Source organism: Myxine glutinosa, unplaced genomic scaffold (assembly GCF_964187855.1).
Source record: "Myxine glutinosa unplaced genomic scaffold, kmMyxGlut1.1 SCAFFOLD_667, whole genome shotgun sequence".
NCBI classification, from domain to species: domain Eukaryota; kingdom Metazoa; phylum Chordata; class Myxini; order Myxiniformes; family Myxinidae; genus Myxine; species Myxine glutinosa.
This window is the reverse complement of record NW_027616762.1, coordinates 109,752-128,982: the sequence shown is the minus strand read 5'-3', so window position 1 is coordinate 128,982 and position 19,231 is coordinate 109,752. Positions and strand designations below refer to the sequence as shown.

Sequence of the window (19,231 nt, the reverse complement as noted above, 5' to 3'; positions counted from 1 at the left end):
GGTCGAGCAGTTGGCATTTGGAGAGCATCGAGCAGCTGGAGTTGAAGGAGCGCGGTCAGCAGTGGAGTTTGAGAGTTACGAGATCGGAGAAAGACGCGCATGAACCAAGATAAGCGCTCGTATTAAAGTGGCGCTCGGTTGAGCTTAAGGCCGAGCCTCTGTTGCATTGGGTTACGCGAGTGATAGCGCACTTGTTACTAAACGCGCTGTGGAACCGCCCAGCCACGCTGAGAGACGCGTACATTTCTTTCCTGCCTCATCTGCTGCATTTTGTTCGGGAGACGTGCTGCGAGGACCCTTTTTCCACCGCCTGTTTGCCATCTTCGCGGGACGTGCTGGGACCGTGGAGAGCACGCTGGGCCGCCATTCCTGGATGACCAAGGCAGCGCGTGGACACCATTCTGCCTGCAATTTCCCTGTGTGAGTGCGATCGGGCCCGTGTCTCGGAATTATAATAAGACTGATTAAGTTCTGCTCTGTGTCTGCTTTCTACCAAATTGTACATAAGTGTAAATAATAATTAAACCTGTGTTCTTCCTTTGATTCTACCGCTTTTGTGATTTCCATCATTGACTAAGCGTGGTACGAATGAAACCGCTCTAATCGGGGTCCAATATTAACGGTGACTGCACGGACCACGCGGTACGCAATCCGCTCGGTGTACTCAAATTACACGTGGCTCATGCGAGGCTTGGTTCCCCGCTTCCGTGGCGGCGCAGGTATTTAGGTACGAGCGAGACTTGGTCCCGAAACCCTACCTTGCGTTTGCCCGGAAGAGTCTCAGTTATGTCAGGCCCAGAAAGAACAAGGGGCTTAATCCCCCCTTGGTAAGGGTAAGAAGGGCGGCGGAAAACCGTAACAATATATTGGCCAACTTGCAGCTGGCGTTCACAGTTTCTCGGAACATGCCTTGGAGTTATCCAGAGGCAATGTCCGTAAAAATATGTTTAAAATATTGCTAATTACCAAGTCATTTTAATAATTACTAATTTGTTGATTACTAAGTAATCATAATAATTATAGCACACCTTAAATATTTCATATTTATTTATATTGCATTTTGATTCACATGACTTGCACATTCACATGATTCACTTGTTTTGATTCTTTGGTCATTATAATGATTAAGTTAATTATGAATATGCAACATTTTTAGTTTGTCTTTTGGCTTGCATATCATTGCAGCATGGTGCTCTTGAATATAAATCTCTCTTTCAATCACATCATCACATATATGAAGCTTATATTTATTATGTTGATGTAGGATGCACCGGAGTAGTTGCTTGCAGTATTGAAGCGGAACTTTCTATATCAAGTGAACGACGACGTGGCCAGATCACTTTCACAGCTATAACTACATTATATTGTGTACTTAACAGACGTACAGTTCACATTGCGCAACGTAATCGGTGCACAAACTAAACGCTGGGAATTGCATGATTAAAATTAAATCATTAACGTTTTGAATGTTTAAACATTTTCAACAGACTCACCTTTTTCCATCAGCATAGGGAGCTTTGCCACCAAGCGAAGCCCAGAAGTCCAAAGGTTCCTTGCCCTCGGCAACTGTCTGCTTGTCCCCTTTACTAATGACGTCGGCCACCACCTTGGCCATTTCGCGCTCATCTCCATTTGCACCCTTCATGATTGCACCACACATTGCAGGCCACCTCAGTTAGCAATAATCTAGACATGCCAGTCATGGCAAGCCATGACCTACTTAAATTGTCGTGAGTGAAAGGACAAAATGCAGGACATATGTATGGCTATGCACACTCGGATTACAAACCAACATTTAATCATTTCAGCAAATAGATAATGTATAAAGCTGTTCTTCATCTTACTAGGAGCCATCTAATTATTACATCCATCTGGAGTGGGGGATGCCTGGATAGACTGGAGGTGTGCAAAGTCTCCTCCGAGGTGTCTAGCCTGGGTTTAATGCTGGTGTTGCTATAAACTGTTATCTTACTGTTTCGCATTCATGTCGAGGCATCAATGTGTGCACCATCCATCAAATGGAGGTTAAACTGGGTGTCCTGTCTGCTAGCACTAATTGGTGGTCGTTAAAGATAACATACGATGTCCTTCGCAAAGAGCTATCACTGGCACCCTGGCCAAATTCCAAATCCCTGCACACTCAGTTGAGTGTCCTGTGTTGGAGCAGCGGCCCCTCCAGAATTTTAACCCTAGCCAAAGAAACTGCTTCAGTACAATGTATCTCCAGAGTAGTGGTTTGGAGAGGGAATGGATCGAGGAGGGGGGATGGGGGTTCGGAGGATTATTTATTACATACTGCAAATGAAGTGGGTGGGGTGGGAGGGAATTCCAGATCGATTAAAATGACTCATGATATTCAGCACATACCTTGCCGCACCATAAGTAACAGGCACTGGGAATCTTCAGCACAAACACATCGTTGGAGTTAAGAGCTGCAGCTCGTGGAACCACCTCAATGGCTTTTGTGCTGAACTCGTCATTTCCACGTATATGAAATAGGCGAACAGGGGGATCTGGCTCAGTGTGATTGGAACGTGATGTTCCTCCCTGCACACCAAACGAGAAGCTGTTAAGAAATGAGGATCACCAGAAATGTATTATTGTCGACAAGAAGTATTTTAGAAACAATATGATTTTTGAAAGTAAATTTTAAAATCCGTTATTTTTTGTGAGTGATCACACACGATGGCAAAGATATCAATTTAGTCGCATTTTGCAAGAGATAACGCTCAAGGAAAGTAAGATTTAAAGCAAATACTCAAAAGATAATATTGTATTCAAAATAAATGGCTGAGAAGAACAATGTTCAAAATGCAAACATCACAAACCAAATGGGAAACCTATTGTGTCACATCTGCATGGGATTTCCCCACCCTATGACATCACGCACATTTAAACCAGCATTTTTAAATGCACCCCATCCAGAAAATATATCACTGGCATACTAAAAGAAACATAAGGGAAAATGCAAGGGAAAGTTGTGCTGGCATGTGGAACATTTTGGTAGAGCATGTATTTGTGACATACCTGATAGATAATCAGCTTGCCGTTGAACATGGCCACAAAGTGTCGTGGCTCATTGCCCATGGTCACACGCACCTGCACGGGCTGCCCATCATGTTTCTGATCCAGAGCTACAGCCTGGTAGGCTGAAGCTGTGATCTCACCCTTGCTAGCATGCCGACCCTGCATACAAGGGCAAAAGGTACGATATTGTTTTTATTGGAAAGTTTCCTATTGTGACAATGAATTTCCTCGATGATGCACTGCTGGAGTTCATTACCTCCGCCACTAAAGGTGGATGGAGGTTATGTTTTCAACCCTGTCTGTCTGTTTGTCTGTCTGTGACGATATCTCAAACAGTTGTGGACGGATTCGGACGAAATTTGGCAGAGAGGTTAGGTATGTGACACGGACGAAACGATTAGATTTTGGTGAAGATCCAGATTCGGATCCGGCTAGTAGAATCAAGTGATTCCTCACCATTGGGAGGTAGGGCCAAAAACGATACATAGCAGGATATCTCAGAAAGTTGTGGACGGATTTGGACGAAACTTGGTGGACAGGTTGTGTGTGTGACGAGGACAAATCAATTCGATTTTAGTGAAGATCTGAATATGGATTCGGATACGAGAATTATTTAATTTTAAGTGATTCTTCACCATTGAAGGATCGGGCAAAAAGCGATATATAACATATTTAAAAAAAAGTTATATGGTATGGACTAAACTTGGTGGACGAGTTGGTTAGGTGACAAGAACAAGCCGAATAAATTTGGCTTCAGGTCAGAATCCAGATCCAGCCTATCAGTGGAATAAAAAAAAAAATGTTCAGCCTGGTGGACGTATGCGCTCTACCGAGTGCGGCTCTAGATTTTTCTTTAAATCAACTAAATTTGTTTCCGGGAAGTGTTCGGTATGTGAAAAAGAAAAATTTGCTATCAAAGCATGTGGAGACATAGGGTCAACGGCCACATGGGACAGAGGAAAAAAAAGTATACTAGAATGCCACTCTTCGACGTTGCGACATCGACTGACATGCCTCCGCCCACATTATTACATCATTAGATATACTTGTATCACGAAGACGAAATGCGGGCAAGGGGGTTAACAAGGGGAAATGCAGAAAATAGGGCAAAATGGAGAAGATTGTCATGGGGCCCGCAAGGCTAACCCCCGCTCGAGCAGGGAAAATGGCCTTAAAATGCCTGTTGTTGTTGTTGTTGTATATATACTTGTATCAAGTTTGATTTAAAACCCTTTAACTGTTCTCAAGTATCACATTTTTATCTGACATGACCTCTGACCTTTGACCTCTTTAACCCAAAATCTAACCAGTTCATCTTTACATCATTATACATATCTGTATTAAGTTTGACTTAGATACCTTCAGCCATTCTTAAGTTATCGCAGTAACGAAATAATTACAACCTCACATGGCCTCTGACCATTGACCTATTGACCCAAAGTGTAATCAACTCATTTTTGCATCATCTATCTATAATTCCACTAATCTCTGTGTGTATGTTTGTTTGTATGTTTGTATGTTTGTATGTTTGTCTGTGACCGCTGTTTCTCGACAACTACCGGTCCGATATACTTGAAACTTGCCAGGTATATTGCTGGGGACCCGAGGATGTGCCTTTTCAAGGTTTTAAATTAATCGCAGAAGTAGTTACCGAGCTATGTCCAAAAAACGATTCAACCAATCAGAGAGCAGCGAGCTATCACGTGTGCCGAACGTGGCGAACAGACTCTGCCTCGGATGGCACATTTGAGAGCGTATTCATTTATTTCCCGTCGGCAAACTATGTTGGCGCTATGTTGGCGTTAAACTATGTTTTAAAACTAATTAAAACTAATTTGCGATTCTTTCGCTTTGCGATGCGATTTGCGATTGCGTTAAACTCGCTCGGGCGTTAAACTATGTTTTAAAACTAATTAAAACTAATTTGCGATTCATTCGCTTTCCTGCGCATTTGTGCACGCGATGGCGATTTCTTTACCAAACTCCGCAAGCGCCAAGCCGTTAGCTTTGGACCAAACCATTTCATGTAAATAGAGGGGGGGGGATATAATTTTAGATATAGATATAGTACGGGCATGCCCTAGTAATGTATAATTATACCAAGTTTGGGCAAAATCTAATCACTGGTTCACAAGTTGGCCTGGCAACATAAAAATTTAATTAACATGACGTTTGACCTTCGACCACAAAATCAAATCAGTTATTCTTTGCATCATAATACATACTTGTACACTCGGAACCCGTTAATATGCAATCCATGGGAGCCAGGAAAATCGACCGTGTGCTAAGTGAGACCGTGTATTACCTATCTTCCAGCGCGAGCGTGGGAAGCACTAACTGAGATGAGTCGGGGAGAGAGACAGGTGTCAATGCGTCTTGACACTTTGCAGTTCCCGGGCCCGGCCAGTGGAGATGAAAGGTTAAATCAGCTTACGTAGATAAACACTCGTGTCAATATCACATTAATAATAACTTGTGAAATGTTAAGTAAACCAGAGGTGTTATGATCGTTATGTTGGTGTTATGAGAGCGAACTTTTACGCGCGCGATTTAAAAAAAAATCAAGATGGCGGCCGTGTACAATGTACTACATGCTCGATTCTTCTCGTTTTTTTTTTCCTACTAATTTATCAAAATTTATGGGTATCAAGGGTCGACCGTGTGCTATCCGAAATCGCATATTAATGGATCGCATATTAACGGGTTCCGTGTGTACCAACTTTGGTAAGAATTCCATCAGTAGTTCACAAGTTATCGTGGAAACAGGATTTTGATTTACCATGACCTCTGACCTTTGGCCTACGACCTCTGGCCTTTGGCCTTTGACCTCATGAACCCAAAATCGAATCAGTTCATCTTTACCTCATTATATATACCTGCACCAAGTTTGACTAAGATCCGTTTAGGCGTTCTCAAATTATCGTGGTAACAAAAAACTATCACGGACGGACAGACAGACGGACGGACAGATGGACGGACAGCCAGACGGACAACCTGAAAACATCATGCCTCTGGCGACTTCGTATAAAAAACGCAAAAAAAATCTTCAGCAAAAAGCTGCTGAACAGCTTCACTTCAAGTAGAGCGTCTCGTTCCTTAAAACCAAATTCCTTCATTACTATCTTGTTATTGATTGTCTTTACCTGCCAAATGTAGAGGACATAGGATGGCTTGTTGTTCCGTATGTAGGTGTAGAGGATGAGGTAGCAGTCTCCGCCATAGAATTGTCCAAAATGTCTTTTCTCTACAGGCTGTAGTTCCAGATCCTCAATACGCCATACCTGTATGACAAAAGGATAGCAAGGAAGAAAATGTGACAATAAGCATCTGATTGTTATCTATTTGTCTTACCAACTAAACAACCATTCAAACCTGAGTCACACCCTTAAGAAAAAGAAAAAAAAACTCCAAGTTTTTTGTAATCATCCAGATTCTAGTCTTTAAGAGTAAAAGTCTTTATTACGATTCCATGACAGGCCAAAGTAATTAATGATCAGATTGCTTATTATCCAATCATGCTGCCTGGCATATGGAGGTACAAAGGAACTTTCGTCACTTTCGAGTCCACGTTCTGATTGTATTCCAGGTGACCTTCATTCCTTTCATTTCCTTCTTGACAGTACGTTGTCAGGTCCCTCTTGGCCATCCAACCCTCCTCTTCCCATCAGGTGCCCAGCATATTGCTCTTTTCAATATATGTTGATCCTCTATGTGCAACACGTGACCAATACTATTCCACAACTCCTCCTTTTCTGGCTCCTGTTATTCCACCTGATGCACTTAAACTGAATGTAAATCCAATAAATATCCCTTAACAATTATGTTTACTGACATCAATGATTCACTAAACTTGACAACCTTCATTCCATGCTGTACCAACCCCCTAGCCAAAACCACATCGATGCCATTCTTCCTGTCATGCTCTTCACTGGAGCATCGCATGCATCGGAACTGAACCATGTACTCCTGACATACGTCCCTTTTATGAGTTATTGTCCATCTTTTCTCTTGAAAATAATCCCACCCCCACTATTTTGATCAGAACATCCATAATCATCCTGCCCTTTCTTGTCGGTATTCCAAGAACCAGATCTTAACCTCCTAATATCCCTCAACTGAGCTGATTGAAGAGTTTCCAATTGACAAGGGGATGCCTGCTCACCCACGCCAATCATACCGGGTGAGGACCACCTCTAATGGGAATGGTGCCATTCACTTTCTTTTGGAGAGCTCCAGTCCATTGTTTTGAACCCGAGATTTTTTTATATCCAGGTGGGCAACCATGATGATAGCCCTCAACCTGGACAACCAAGGATTTAATTTGAGTTTTCCATCTCCTCACCATCTGTTGAGCAAGACTAAGGCATGAGACTGTCCCAATTATTTATTATTTTTTAATCAGTTTTTTTGTCTTCTCCTCGATCCACCTAACTTCTTTACAACAGGCTCACCACATGCAGGTGTGTCAGGTGTGCAGTCTTGGTCAGTGGATGCGGGGACCAGTCTTTCGGTTTCACTTGGTGAAATGTGCTATCCCGATAAAGCCCTTGATATATATATTTAACTTTATATATAAAATATATATTTATATATGAAAGGAAAGGTTAAATATATATATACATATACACACACATATATATACACACACACACACACACACACACACACACACACACACACACACACACACACACACACACACACACACACACACACACACACACACTTTATATACCCTTTATGTATCATACCCGTAACAAAGGTATGCTCCTATGGTGAAAATTTTGTGTCATTCAGACCAACGGTTGAAGAGAAAACGGATTTTAAAGGGAATAAACCTGCAAAATGCCGACATGGGGAATACATACATACATACATACATACATACATACACAGACAAACGCTGTTCTATCGAGATGGCATTTCCCTGAGGGCTATGCTGTAAAAATCCATCTCCACCTAATTTTGAACTCTCCTATGATGTTTTTCCTCCCCGTTAGCTTTTCACCCTCTTTCTTATGAGCCATCTCAAGCTCCAGATTTTCTTGTGGCTACTGTAGATGAAAGACTCCACTTTGCATGCCATTTCTTTGGTGATTTTCCTAGATTCACATTCAACGAGGTGTACTGACTTCACATTGCTGTCAAAGATCCTCAGATATTTTTAGTCTTATACTTCTTTGACTTACAGGTTTCCTTGAGTCTCATGAACTCACCACTTGCCTTTTGTATCCATTGTAGTACAACAGCATCTACAACTCCTGTTATGGTAACCATGGACCCCAGATATGTAACTGACATCACCAATATTTAACATCAACTATGTAATTTACATATACCTAGAAAATTAACACAGCTAAGACAGAAACATAAGCAACTAGAACGGCACTCCGCCAGAATGAACATTTTACTTTTGTATCCCACTGATAGGCCGGATCTGGATTTGGATCTGAACCAAAATCTAATTGACTTGTTCTCGTCACCGAACCAACTTGTCCACCAAGTTTAGTCATAACTCGTCCACAACCTTTTTAAATATCATGCTATATATCGCTTTTTGCCCGATCTCCCAATGGTGAAGAATCACTTAAAAATTCTCTGAACTGGATCCGGATCTGGATCTTCACCAAAATTGAATCAATTCCTCCTCGTCATATACACCACCTCTCCACCAAATTTCGTCTCAATCCATCCACAACTTTTTGAGCTATCTTGTTCACAGACAAACAGACAGACAGGGGTGAAAACATAACCCCCATCCACCTTTGGTGGCAGAGGTAATGATAAGATAGTGAAGGTAAATTCCACCAACTTTTAGGAAAAATGCAGGAAGTTATACTGAATGTTATAAATTAAGAAACATAACATAATAACATTGATCCCAAGTTATTTAACGATTAATGACATTAAACTAGTCAGTTAATTACTTCCGCCACCGATGGTCGATGGAGGTTATGTTTTCACCTCTGTCTGTCTGTCTGTCTGTCTGTGAGCAGGACATCTCAAGAAGTAATGGACGGATTTGGACAAAATTTGGTGGACAGGTTGGGTATGTTACAAGGACGAATCGGTTCGATTTTTGTAAAGACAAGGATCCAAATCCGGCCCATCAGTGGGCTACAGAACAAACTGTTCAGCCTGGCAGAGGTATGCGCTCTACCAAGTGCCGTTCTAGTTTAAAATGGATTCCTCCCAGTGTACCTCACCTCCACCTTTCCACTGCCATCATCCACCATACGATGCTCAGCAGCAAGAGAGGGCTGGGCATGCAGAGACTTGGTATCAAACTTCACCTGCTCCACTTTGGCTGTGCAAGAAAGATTCACAAGAGGTTAAGATTACACACCATGCATACACAGGGTGCAATGCGGACGCATGGCTGGCCAAAAAATCATTCTCACTCATATACTGAGAATTGCCTCATTAACTCTGACATTTCCTGTTTGCTGATACCCCGTTGAGGTTGAAGAGCTGACACTCTTGATTAGAAAACTCAGTAGTGAGTTCGCATGTTCACCACCGAGAAATTTAGTGTTCACTTTGATTTACTAAGAATTTTGATCCAGCTGTAAACTCCTTCTACAAAAGGGCATGAAAACACAATTGCATTTAAAAGTACATTCTTTTTGGTTTAGTTGGTTTTGTTTACATTGTAGGAGCTATGCTCCAACGTAAATCGGAAGAATGGACGCGACAAAAAGCTGGAATTCGTCCGAGTTTCTTTATTGTGTCAAATCAACTCGGGTACTCTGAAAAGCCCGTTTATCGGGCAGCAATATATATACACATTATCCCGGAGCGTTTGCCCGGGAAAGGCGAGAGGGGGCGTGCCCGGGCGTCCTGGACGAGGCCTGTCAAGTCGAGAGTGGGCATGCCCGGGCGTGTCTGGACATGCCCAGGTGTCCCAGACGAGGCCTGGCAAGTCGAGAGCGGGCATGCCTGGGCGTCCTGGACGAGCCCGGCATGGTGATCACTCCGCGTCCTCGGTAGGTGCAAGGCGATTGTGTATACCCAGCGGTAGCCGCTACACACGTCCCCCCCAGAATCGACTTGCACCGGCAGGGTCAATTTAAGGGGGGTCCTGATGACCCGGCCGAAGCGACCCCTGGCGGGTCGTGGGGGGGGGGGGGGGGGGTCCGGTGTGGTGGTGGGCGGTCGAGTGGGGGGCACCGTGGACGGGGGCGGCCTCGCCACGGCGGAAGGGCCAACCATGGCGGTTGGTCGATGTCCACGTGCGCCGGCTTGAGGCGGTCCACCGCAATCCGGTCCGACCTGCTGCCAATGTCGATGACGAACGACTTATCGTCCCGTCGCAGGACCCAGAAGGGCCCGTCGTACGGCGGCCGGAGTGGCCCCCGATGTGCGTCATGACGCACAAAAACGTACTCCGCTGTGCGAAGCGCTGGGGGGACGTAGGACTGGGGGTCACCGTGGTGGGACGTTGGCACGGGGGCAAACCGTCGGGCGGTCTCCTGGAGGTCCGAGCGCTGGTGAGCTGCGGACCAGGGACTGGTAGCGTCGGGCACGAATTCGCCCGGGACGCGTAGCGCCTGGCCGTAGACAAGCTCGGCGGTGGACGCCCGGAGGTCCCCCTTGGGGGCCGTGCGGAGGCCCAAAAGGACCCACGGCAGCCGGTCGGCCCAACCGCCGTCCTGAAGGCCGGCCATGAGCGCGGCCTTCATGGAGCGGTGGAATCGCTCGCACAACCCGTTGGCTTGGGGGTGGTAGGCCGTAGTACGGTGGAGCTTGACCCCCAGGTTGCGGGCGACCGCGCCCCACAGCTCGGAGGTGAACTGCGGTCCGCGGTCCGACAAGATGTCCGCCGGTGCGCCGAAGCGGGCGACCCAGGTGGCGATGAAAGCCTGCGCCACGTCGGCGGTGGTGGTGGAGATGAGGGGAACGGCCTCCGGCCACCTGGTGGTCCTGTCCACCATGGTGAGCAGGTGTGTGAAACCCCGTGATGGGGGGAGGGGGCCCACCAGGTCCACGTTGACGTGGTCGAAACGTCGTTCGGGCACGGTGAAAGGTGCCAGCGGGGCCTGGGTGTGTCGGTGGACCTTGGCCTGTTGGCAGGCTGTGCAGGTGCTGGTCCAATCGCGGACGTCCCGTCAAAGGCCGTGCCAGACGAATCGCGCCGACACCAGCTTCTGGGAAGCTTTCCGGCCCGGGTGGGAAAGGCCGTGGAGGGAGGCGAAGATGCGGCGTTGCCAGGTAACGGGCACGATGGGGCGAGGCTGGCCTTGGGAGACGTCGCAGAGCAGGACAGTGTCCGCGAAGGGGATGTCGGCCAGGCGGAGGCCCGTGTCCGCCGCCCGGAGGGCTTGCACCGTGGTGTCGGTGGTTTGGTCCGCCGCCATAAGCGCGAAGTCCATGCCGAAGTGGACCACGTTCGCGCTGGCCCGAGAAAGACAGTCGGCCACGGCGTTGTCTTTGCCGGCGACGTGCCGGATGTCTGTGGTAAACTCCGACACGGCGGAGAGGTGGCGCTGTTGGCGGGCCGACCACGGCTCTGTATCCCTGCACATCGTAAGAAGCGACTAAGGGTTGGCGTCAGGAAGGGCATCCGGCCCTTCCTGGTGGAACGGTGGAACCAACGGCTTGTGGTCCACGAACGCCGTGAAGGGTCGGCCCTCCAGGAGGTGGCGGAAATGGCGAACGGCCAGGTGTAGACCGAGGAGCTCACGGTCAAACGTGCTATATTTGAGCTCGTTCGGCCGGAGTTGCCGGCTGAAAAAAGCGAGTGGCTGCCAAACCCCGTTCACCCATTGCTCATGTACGGCGCCCACCGCATAGTCGGAGGCATCCGTGGTGAGGGCGATGGGAGCGTTGAGCACCGGGTGAGCGAGCAGTGTTGCGTCGGCGAGGGCCCGCTTTGAGCTTTTAAAGGCCGCGTCCATTGCTGCGGACCAGACGACGTCGTGCTTGGCCGGCTTTGCCCCGAAGGGCTTCGTAGAGGGGCCGCATGAGTTGAGCAGCGCAGGGCACGAAGCGGTGATAGAAATTCACCATTCCCAGGAATCCCTGCAGGGCCTTTATGGAGCGGGGACGCGGAAACGTGGTGATGGCCTCGACCTTGGTTGGCAGTGGCACGGCCCCGTTCTTGGTGATGTGGTGGCCCAAAAAATCAACGGCCGTCGTGCCGAAGTGGCATTTGGCCGGGTTGACGATGAGGCCGTGCTCGCTGAGGCGCCTGAACAGTGTTCGGAGGTGGAGGAGGTGCTCAGCCCGGGACGTGCTGGCGACGAGGATGTCGTCCAGGTAAACGAAGAGGAACGGCAGGTCGCGCAGCACGCCGTCCATCAAGCGCTGGAACGCCTGAGCCGCGTTCTTGAGGCCAAACGCCATTCGCAGGAATTCGAATAAGCCGAACAGCGTGACGACGGCCGTTTTTTGGACGTCGGCCGCCCTGACAGGTACCTGGTGGTATCCCCGTATTAAATCGATCTTTGAAAAAATGACCCGTCCTGCCAAACGGGTGGAGAAGTCTTGGATGTGCGGGATCGGATACCTGTCGGGGGTGGTAGCGTCGTTAAGGCGGCGGTAGTCGCCACAAGGGCGCCAGCCGCCCCCTGGTTTTGGGACGATGTGTAGTGGCGAAGCCCACGCGCTATCGGAGCGCCGCACGATGCCGAGGTGTTCCAAAGCGTCGAAGTCGGCTTTGGCCACGGCGAGCTTGGCTGGGTCGAGGCGGCGGGCTCTGGCGTAGACCGGCGGGCCCGTGGTTGGTATGTGGTGCTCGATCCCATGTCGTACTGCGACGGCCGAAAACGTCGGCCGCGTGAGGGCCGGGAACTCCGTGAGCAGGCGAGCAAACTCGTTCGCCGAAGGGAGGGCGCATGCCAGCTCGGTCGGAGCGGAGCTGCTCAATGTGCATGCCAGGGAGCTGAAGGTCTCGGCGTTGATGAGGCAATGCCGTTGGACATCCACCAGCAGTCCGTGTGCGCAGAGGAAGTCGGCGCCTAGCAGAGCCATGGGCACGCTTGCGGTTACAAAAGTCCAATTAAAGCGTTGGCCGCCGAAGCAGAGGGTGACGTTGCGCGGGCCGAATGTGCGGATGGCCGATCCGTTGGCCGCAACCAAGGAGGGGCCGCAAACCGCGGACTGCCTGTCCTGATCGGAGGCGGGTATGATGCTCAGTTACACAGGAAGCGCCGTCCGGACGCTTTGTCCGTGATGAAAAGTAAGTTGCCCGTGTGGCCGGCGCTCATGGCTGGTAATGAACGCCGGCCCGGCCGTTTCCCGGCTTGCCGAAGGTGCACGGGGGTCGGCATGTCCGGGCCTTCTGTCCGAACCTGGCATGATAATAGCACCACGCCTGGTCAGGTGGAGGCCCCGGTCGTCGTGCTGGAGGTGGTCGGCGCGGCGTAGCGGCCGCCAATTGCGTCGGCAGTTCGGTTGTCGACCGTGCCGGGTGCTCGGGCGCCATGGGCGTTGCTTCGGACGGCGGTGGGCTCCAGGTCGCTGCTCCAATGCGTTGGCCTGCCGCGGAGATCTTGTCGGATTCCCTGGCGAGGGCGCGGGGATCCGTGATCGTCGTGCTTGCCAGGGTGAGGCGTACCGGGCTAGGCAGCTGACGGAGGAACAGCTCCCGGAACAGGAATGCCGGAGAGTGCTCGCCGAGCAGCGAAAGCATGTAGTCCATTCGCTCGGACGGGCGCGTGTCGCCGAGCTCGGGCAGGTCGAGCAGGCGCCGTGCGCGTTCCGCTGATGAGAGGGCGAAAGCGTCGAGGAGGAGCTTTTTAATCGCGTCGTATTTGTCAGCGGCTGGCGGGCTCTCGAGGAGGCTCAGGGCGCGGGCCGCGGTGGCTGAGCCGAGTGCTGCTACCACATGGTGGAAGCGGGTGTCGTCGGCCGTGATGCCTCGCAGGGCGAACAGGGAGTCCGCCTGGGCGAACCAAACCGCCGCGTGAGCCTCCCAGAAGGTAGGCAGTTTGAGGGCAACTGCCGTGTCCATGTCGGGTCACCAATGTAGGAGCTATGCTCCAACGTAAATCGGAAGAATGGACGCGACAAAAAGCTGGAATTCGTCCGAGTTTCTTTATTGTGTCAAATCAACTCGGGTACTCTGAAAAGCCCGTTTATCGGGCAGCAATATATATACACATTATCCCGGAGCGTTTGCCCGGGAAAGGCGAGAGGGGGCGTGCCCGGGCGTCCCGGACGAGGCCTGGCAAGTCGAGAGCAAGCATGCCCGGGTGTCCTGGACGAGCCCGGCATGGTGATCGCTCCGCGTCCTCGGTAGGTGCAAGGCGATTGTGTATACCCAGCGGTAGCCGCTACAACATCAACAACATCAAGTTGGTTTAACAAAAGGCTCAAACTTACTTGTAAGCATTAAAGATTGCAGAATAACTTTACAGACAATAATTTTCAACCAGGAAGCAGGAATTCAGAAAGAGTAGTGGCCTGTGCAGGGCTGGCAGGATAGACTATAGGTATGCACACTCACCTCTGAGCTGTCCAACCTGGGTATGAATCTCAGCACAGCTATAAACCGTGTTTAAACGCTGTTAAATATATATATATATAATTATATATATATATATATAATTATACATATATATATATAATTATACATATATATATATAATTATACATATATATATATAATTATATATATATATATATAATTATATATATAATTATATATATATATATATATATATATATATATATATATATATATATATATATATATATATATATATATATATATATATATCTATAATTCCAGTAATCTCTGTATGTCTGTGTGTATGTCTGTGTGTATGTCTGTGTGTATGTCTGTTTGTCTGTGACCGCTGTTTCTCGACAACCACGGGTCCGATATACTTGAAACTTGCCAGGTATATTGCTGGGGACCCGAGGATGTGCCTTTTCAAGGTTTCATATTAATCGGAGAAGTAGTTACCGAGCTATGTCCAAAAAACGATTCAACCAATCAGAGAGCAGCGAGCTATCACGTGTGCCGAACGTGGCGAACAGACTCTGCCTCGGACGGCACATTTGAGAGCGTATTCATTTATTTCACGTTGGCAAACTATGTTGGCGTTAAACTATGTTTTAAAACTAATTAAAACTAATTTGCGATTCATCGTAACTGCGATATGCGACCTTCCGGACAGTCAAATGAGGACGTCACTTCCGGACTTACGGATAGTCATAGTGACGACGTGAACGTGGCGAGCAGACGCTGTAAGGTACGATCGATTGTAGTACACGTTTATAATAACTCTGCCGATACAGGCCCGATTAACTGCAGCGCTATCCGAGCTGCGGCGTCGGGACGATACATTCATTGTACGGTCACATCACGCACTTACGGGCACGCCCATGGGCCCATGGGCACGCCCATGCATGCATGGGCGAAGACTTTTTTTTTTTTTTTTTTGGCAAGGAACGGGCACCCACGTACGGGCACGTCCTAGTATATAAAATTACATGAAATAAAAAATTTATTTTATTTATTGTCATCCTGGTGCTTCATATGCAGGGTAATTCATCAATGTGCGCATGGTCCCTTGGATGGACGTTAAGCCAGGTGTCTCATCTACTAGCATTACTTGATGGCAGAGTAGGGAAGCTATCACCAGCACCCAAGCCAAATTACAAATTCCTGCACTCTCGTCAACTATCCTGCATCTGAGTAGTGACCCGGTGGGAGTAGTGACCCATCAGACAGGAAGCTGCTTCGGCCGATCAGACATTGTGTACAGAGCATGGTACACAAGAGAGAAAAATATAAAGCGACTGTATCAAATTATTGCCTCCTGTTGTGCAGTGATACTCATCCTTGGTTGTCATAGTCTTTAGGGGTTTTAAGGATAGCTCAGAGTTAGGGTACTCACCTTCGCCCTGTCTAAACTGGGCTCGATTCCTAGCCCAGCCATAAACTGTTAGTCCGCGGGCCACTAGCTGTAACCCCTTGCTCTCCTCTAGGAAATTCTGCAGACCATGTTCTTTGTGAAGTATGGGACCTCCCCATTTGTCATTTATCTAGGTGTGCTTTATCATATTAGAGACTTGTATATATTATAGGTGTCCTTCAGCTGGTGAAAATGTCAATTTGTACATAAACCTTTTCAACATCTTACATCACCCAAAATACATGTTAGTTAATAAAATATAGAATATGTCATTCTCAATCAAGAAATAACTCGTATTGTACAAATAATGTGTAATAAATGGTAATATGCTCCGAAATATAAAATAATGAATACTCCTTTTTTTCTCAATAGAGTAGAATGTGAAATATCAATTTCCCATGCTTACAATGTCTACGATCCATACCCAAAATTGATCGAGAACCACATCTATCCTTACATCTATCTATAATTCCAGTAATCTATGTATGTATGTATGTATGTATGTATGTATGTTTGTATGTTTGTCTGTGACCGCTGTTTCTCGACAACTACCGGTCCGATATACTTGAAACTTGCCAGGTATATTGCTGGGGACCCGAGGATGTGCCTTTTCAAGGTTTCATATTAATCGGAGAAGTAGTTACCGAGCTATGTCCAAAAAACGATTCAACCAATCAGAGAGCAGCGAGCTATCACGTGTGCCGAACGTGGCGAACAGACTCTGCCTCGGACGGCACATTTGAGAGCGTATTCATTTATTTCACGTTGGAAAACTATGTTGCCGTTAAACTATGTTTTAAAACTAATTAAAACTAATTTGCGATTCATCGTAACTGCGATTTGCGACCTTCCGGACAGTGAAGACTTCACTTCCGGCAGCCAATCACAGAACGCTTTGTTGCGTAGGCGTGGCCGATGTGAGAGCGAGCCGAGCGCGTGCGCCATTACGGTTCGTAATTCGATTTCTTCTGGAGAAAATAATAATTTCTCGATTTCTTATGCGCATTATTTCTCCCAATTCAGTCAGAGTGAAGGGCGGAAGCGAAGAGCGTTGTTTTTTTTGTTTACGGGCGTACGGGCGTACGGGCGGGGTAGAGCGTACGGGTAGCGTTTTTTTTTTTTTTTTGGCAAGGAACGGGCACCCACGTACGGGCATGCCCTAGTTTAAAGAAAACTGATAAAAAGAAGAGACAGAAGAGAACTGGAAAAGAATGGGGATGAATGAATGAATGATCGTTTTAAGGCCATTTTCCCCGCTAGAGCGGGGGTTAGCCTTGCAGGCCCCATGACAATCATGGTTCCCTGTTTGAGGCAATGTTTTTATGGCTGGATGCCCTTCCTGACGCCAACCCTTGGTCACGGTCTTACGATGCGCAGGGATACGGTGTACCTATTCTAAATCGGGGTACACACCGGGATCGTTCATCCCAGCAAGCTGGTACTCAATTTGCCGACCTCGGAAGGATGACAGGCTGAGTCAACCCCCCTGGCGTTAATTCAGCGATCGACCGGGATTCGAACCCAGGATCCTCAGATCCCAAGCCAGCACCCTAACCGCTAAGCCAACACCAAGGATAAAAATGATTTTTAAAGGGATAAAAAAAGGAAATTTAGGATTCATGAAGATGTCTGGAAGAGGGTGTATAAATTCCACAATTTTGCATATACAGTGTACAGCCTGGTGTTGGCTTAGCGGTTAGGGTGCCAGCTTGGGATCCTAGGATCCTGGGTTCGAATCCCGATCGATCACTGAATTAACGCCAGGGGGGTTGACTCAGCCTGTCATCCTTCCGAGGTCGGCAAATTGAGTACCAGCTTGCTGGGATGAATGATCACGGTGTGTACCCCGATTTAGAATAGGTACACCGTATCCCTGCGCATCGTAAGACCGTGACCAAGGGTTGGCGTCAGGAAGGGCATCCGGCCATAAAAACATTGCCTCAAACAGGGAACCATGATTGTCATAGGGCCCGCAAGGCTAACCCCCGCTCTAGTGGGGAAAATGGCCTTAAAACGATCATTCATTCATTCATTCATTCATTCATTCATTCAGTGTACTGTATCGATTGACCATTCTGAATGATAAATATCGACATTAGACTGAAAGAGTTAATTCACTTATTGATTCATCCCTGTACTCACCTATAGAACCAACAGAGTAGCTACGACCAAATCCAACAGTTTGATCCTTCACCATCCACTTCTGAAAAAGCTGTTTGAACACGGCTGATTCTGCACCATCCGCCATGGTCTCTATCATAGTGCTGGCTGGATAGTCCTTGGCCTTGATGAAGCACTGGAGTAGATGCATTCATTCGTTGACTTGCAAAATTCACATATTCATATATTTCATTATTTATTTGATTGAGTATTAATGAACTTCAATTCAAATGTGCAAAGTCAGCATATGTTTTACCAATTGGATGGGTTATTACAACCTGTCTTCTCAATAATGTAAACTTTATCTCAGACTTTAGAAAGTCCTTTTTTGAGAGCACTGTGTTGACAGGGTATTAAGTAACATTTTGCACCTATTATGCTTATCCCCCAAACGGCTTCCTGACTTCCTCTACTCTCGTAGCCAACGTGTGGCTCTCCATGGAATGCTTTCATCTCCTCTCCCCTGTCGAGGCTAAAATTCCCAAAGGCAGTGTTCTGGGCCTAGTCCTATTCCTAAACTTCATCAATGATCTCACTGACTCTCTGAAAAATTGTCTTCATCTATTTGCTGATGACTCCACCCTCTGCCATCACATCCCTCATCCTTCAGATAGACAGACAGCAGCCTCTTCCCTCCCTTCGGACCCTTTGAAAAAATAACAAGATGGTGAAACACTTGGAAAACGTCTTTCAATCCTGACATCTCACACTCTCACTATTTCTCTGCAAAAGAACTGTCTGGCAAACCCTCCTATCTACTTTCTTAACAATCCTCTTGAGGAAGTTCAGTCATTCAACTCTTGGGTCTCACTATCAGCCATGATCTTTATTGGGCAAACCACATTTCGAAGTTGGCCTGCAAACCCAGCCACCGACTGGGCATCCTCCGTCATACTAAGACCAACCTTGGCACATCTGAATTCCAATCCACCTACATGGCCTTCATCTGCAGCCTGTTGGAGTACTCCTCTCCCATCTGGCCTGCCTCCCCTGCCTCCCCTGCCTCACATCCTGCTCAGTGTGATGATGTGGAAACCAAGGCCTTCAAGATTATTGGAATCTCCCACGGTAAAACTGAGTCCAATAGCTTATCACTTCGCTATTGCAGACAGGTCATTTGTCTTTCTGTCTTCTACAACTTGCTTTCTGGTCTTGCACATTCTGCTCTTTCTGTGCTT

The 19,231-nt window shown here is 47.5% G+C and overlaps 1 protein-coding gene across 3 annotated transcripts in view; it reads right to left on the bottom strand.

The window, feature by feature from the left end:
* Positions 1 to 19,231, bottom strand: part of LOC137431521 (villin-1) — a 148,650-nt gene that overhangs the window by 46,370 nt on the left and 83,049 nt on the right. For all 3 annotated transcript variants that reach the window (XM_078768891.1, XM_068122908.2, XM_068122910.2), the window contains 6 exons: positions 18,036 to 18,189; positions 9,234 to 9,334; positions 6,171 to 6,308; positions 3,028 to 3,186; positions 2,368 to 2,547; positions 1,494 to 1,639 (listed from right to left, as the gene is read on the bottom strand). In XM_078768891.1, the coding sequence (XP_078625017.1) occupies positions 1,494 to 1,639; positions 2,368 to 2,547; positions 3,028 to 3,186; positions 6,171 to 6,308; positions 9,234 to 9,334; positions 18,036 to 18,189 (878 nt within the window). The remainder of the gene's footprint in view (positions 1 to 1,493; positions 1,640 to 2,367; positions 2,548 to 3,027; positions 3,187 to 6,170; positions 6,309 to 9,233; positions 9,335 to 18,035; positions 18,190 to 19,231) is intronic.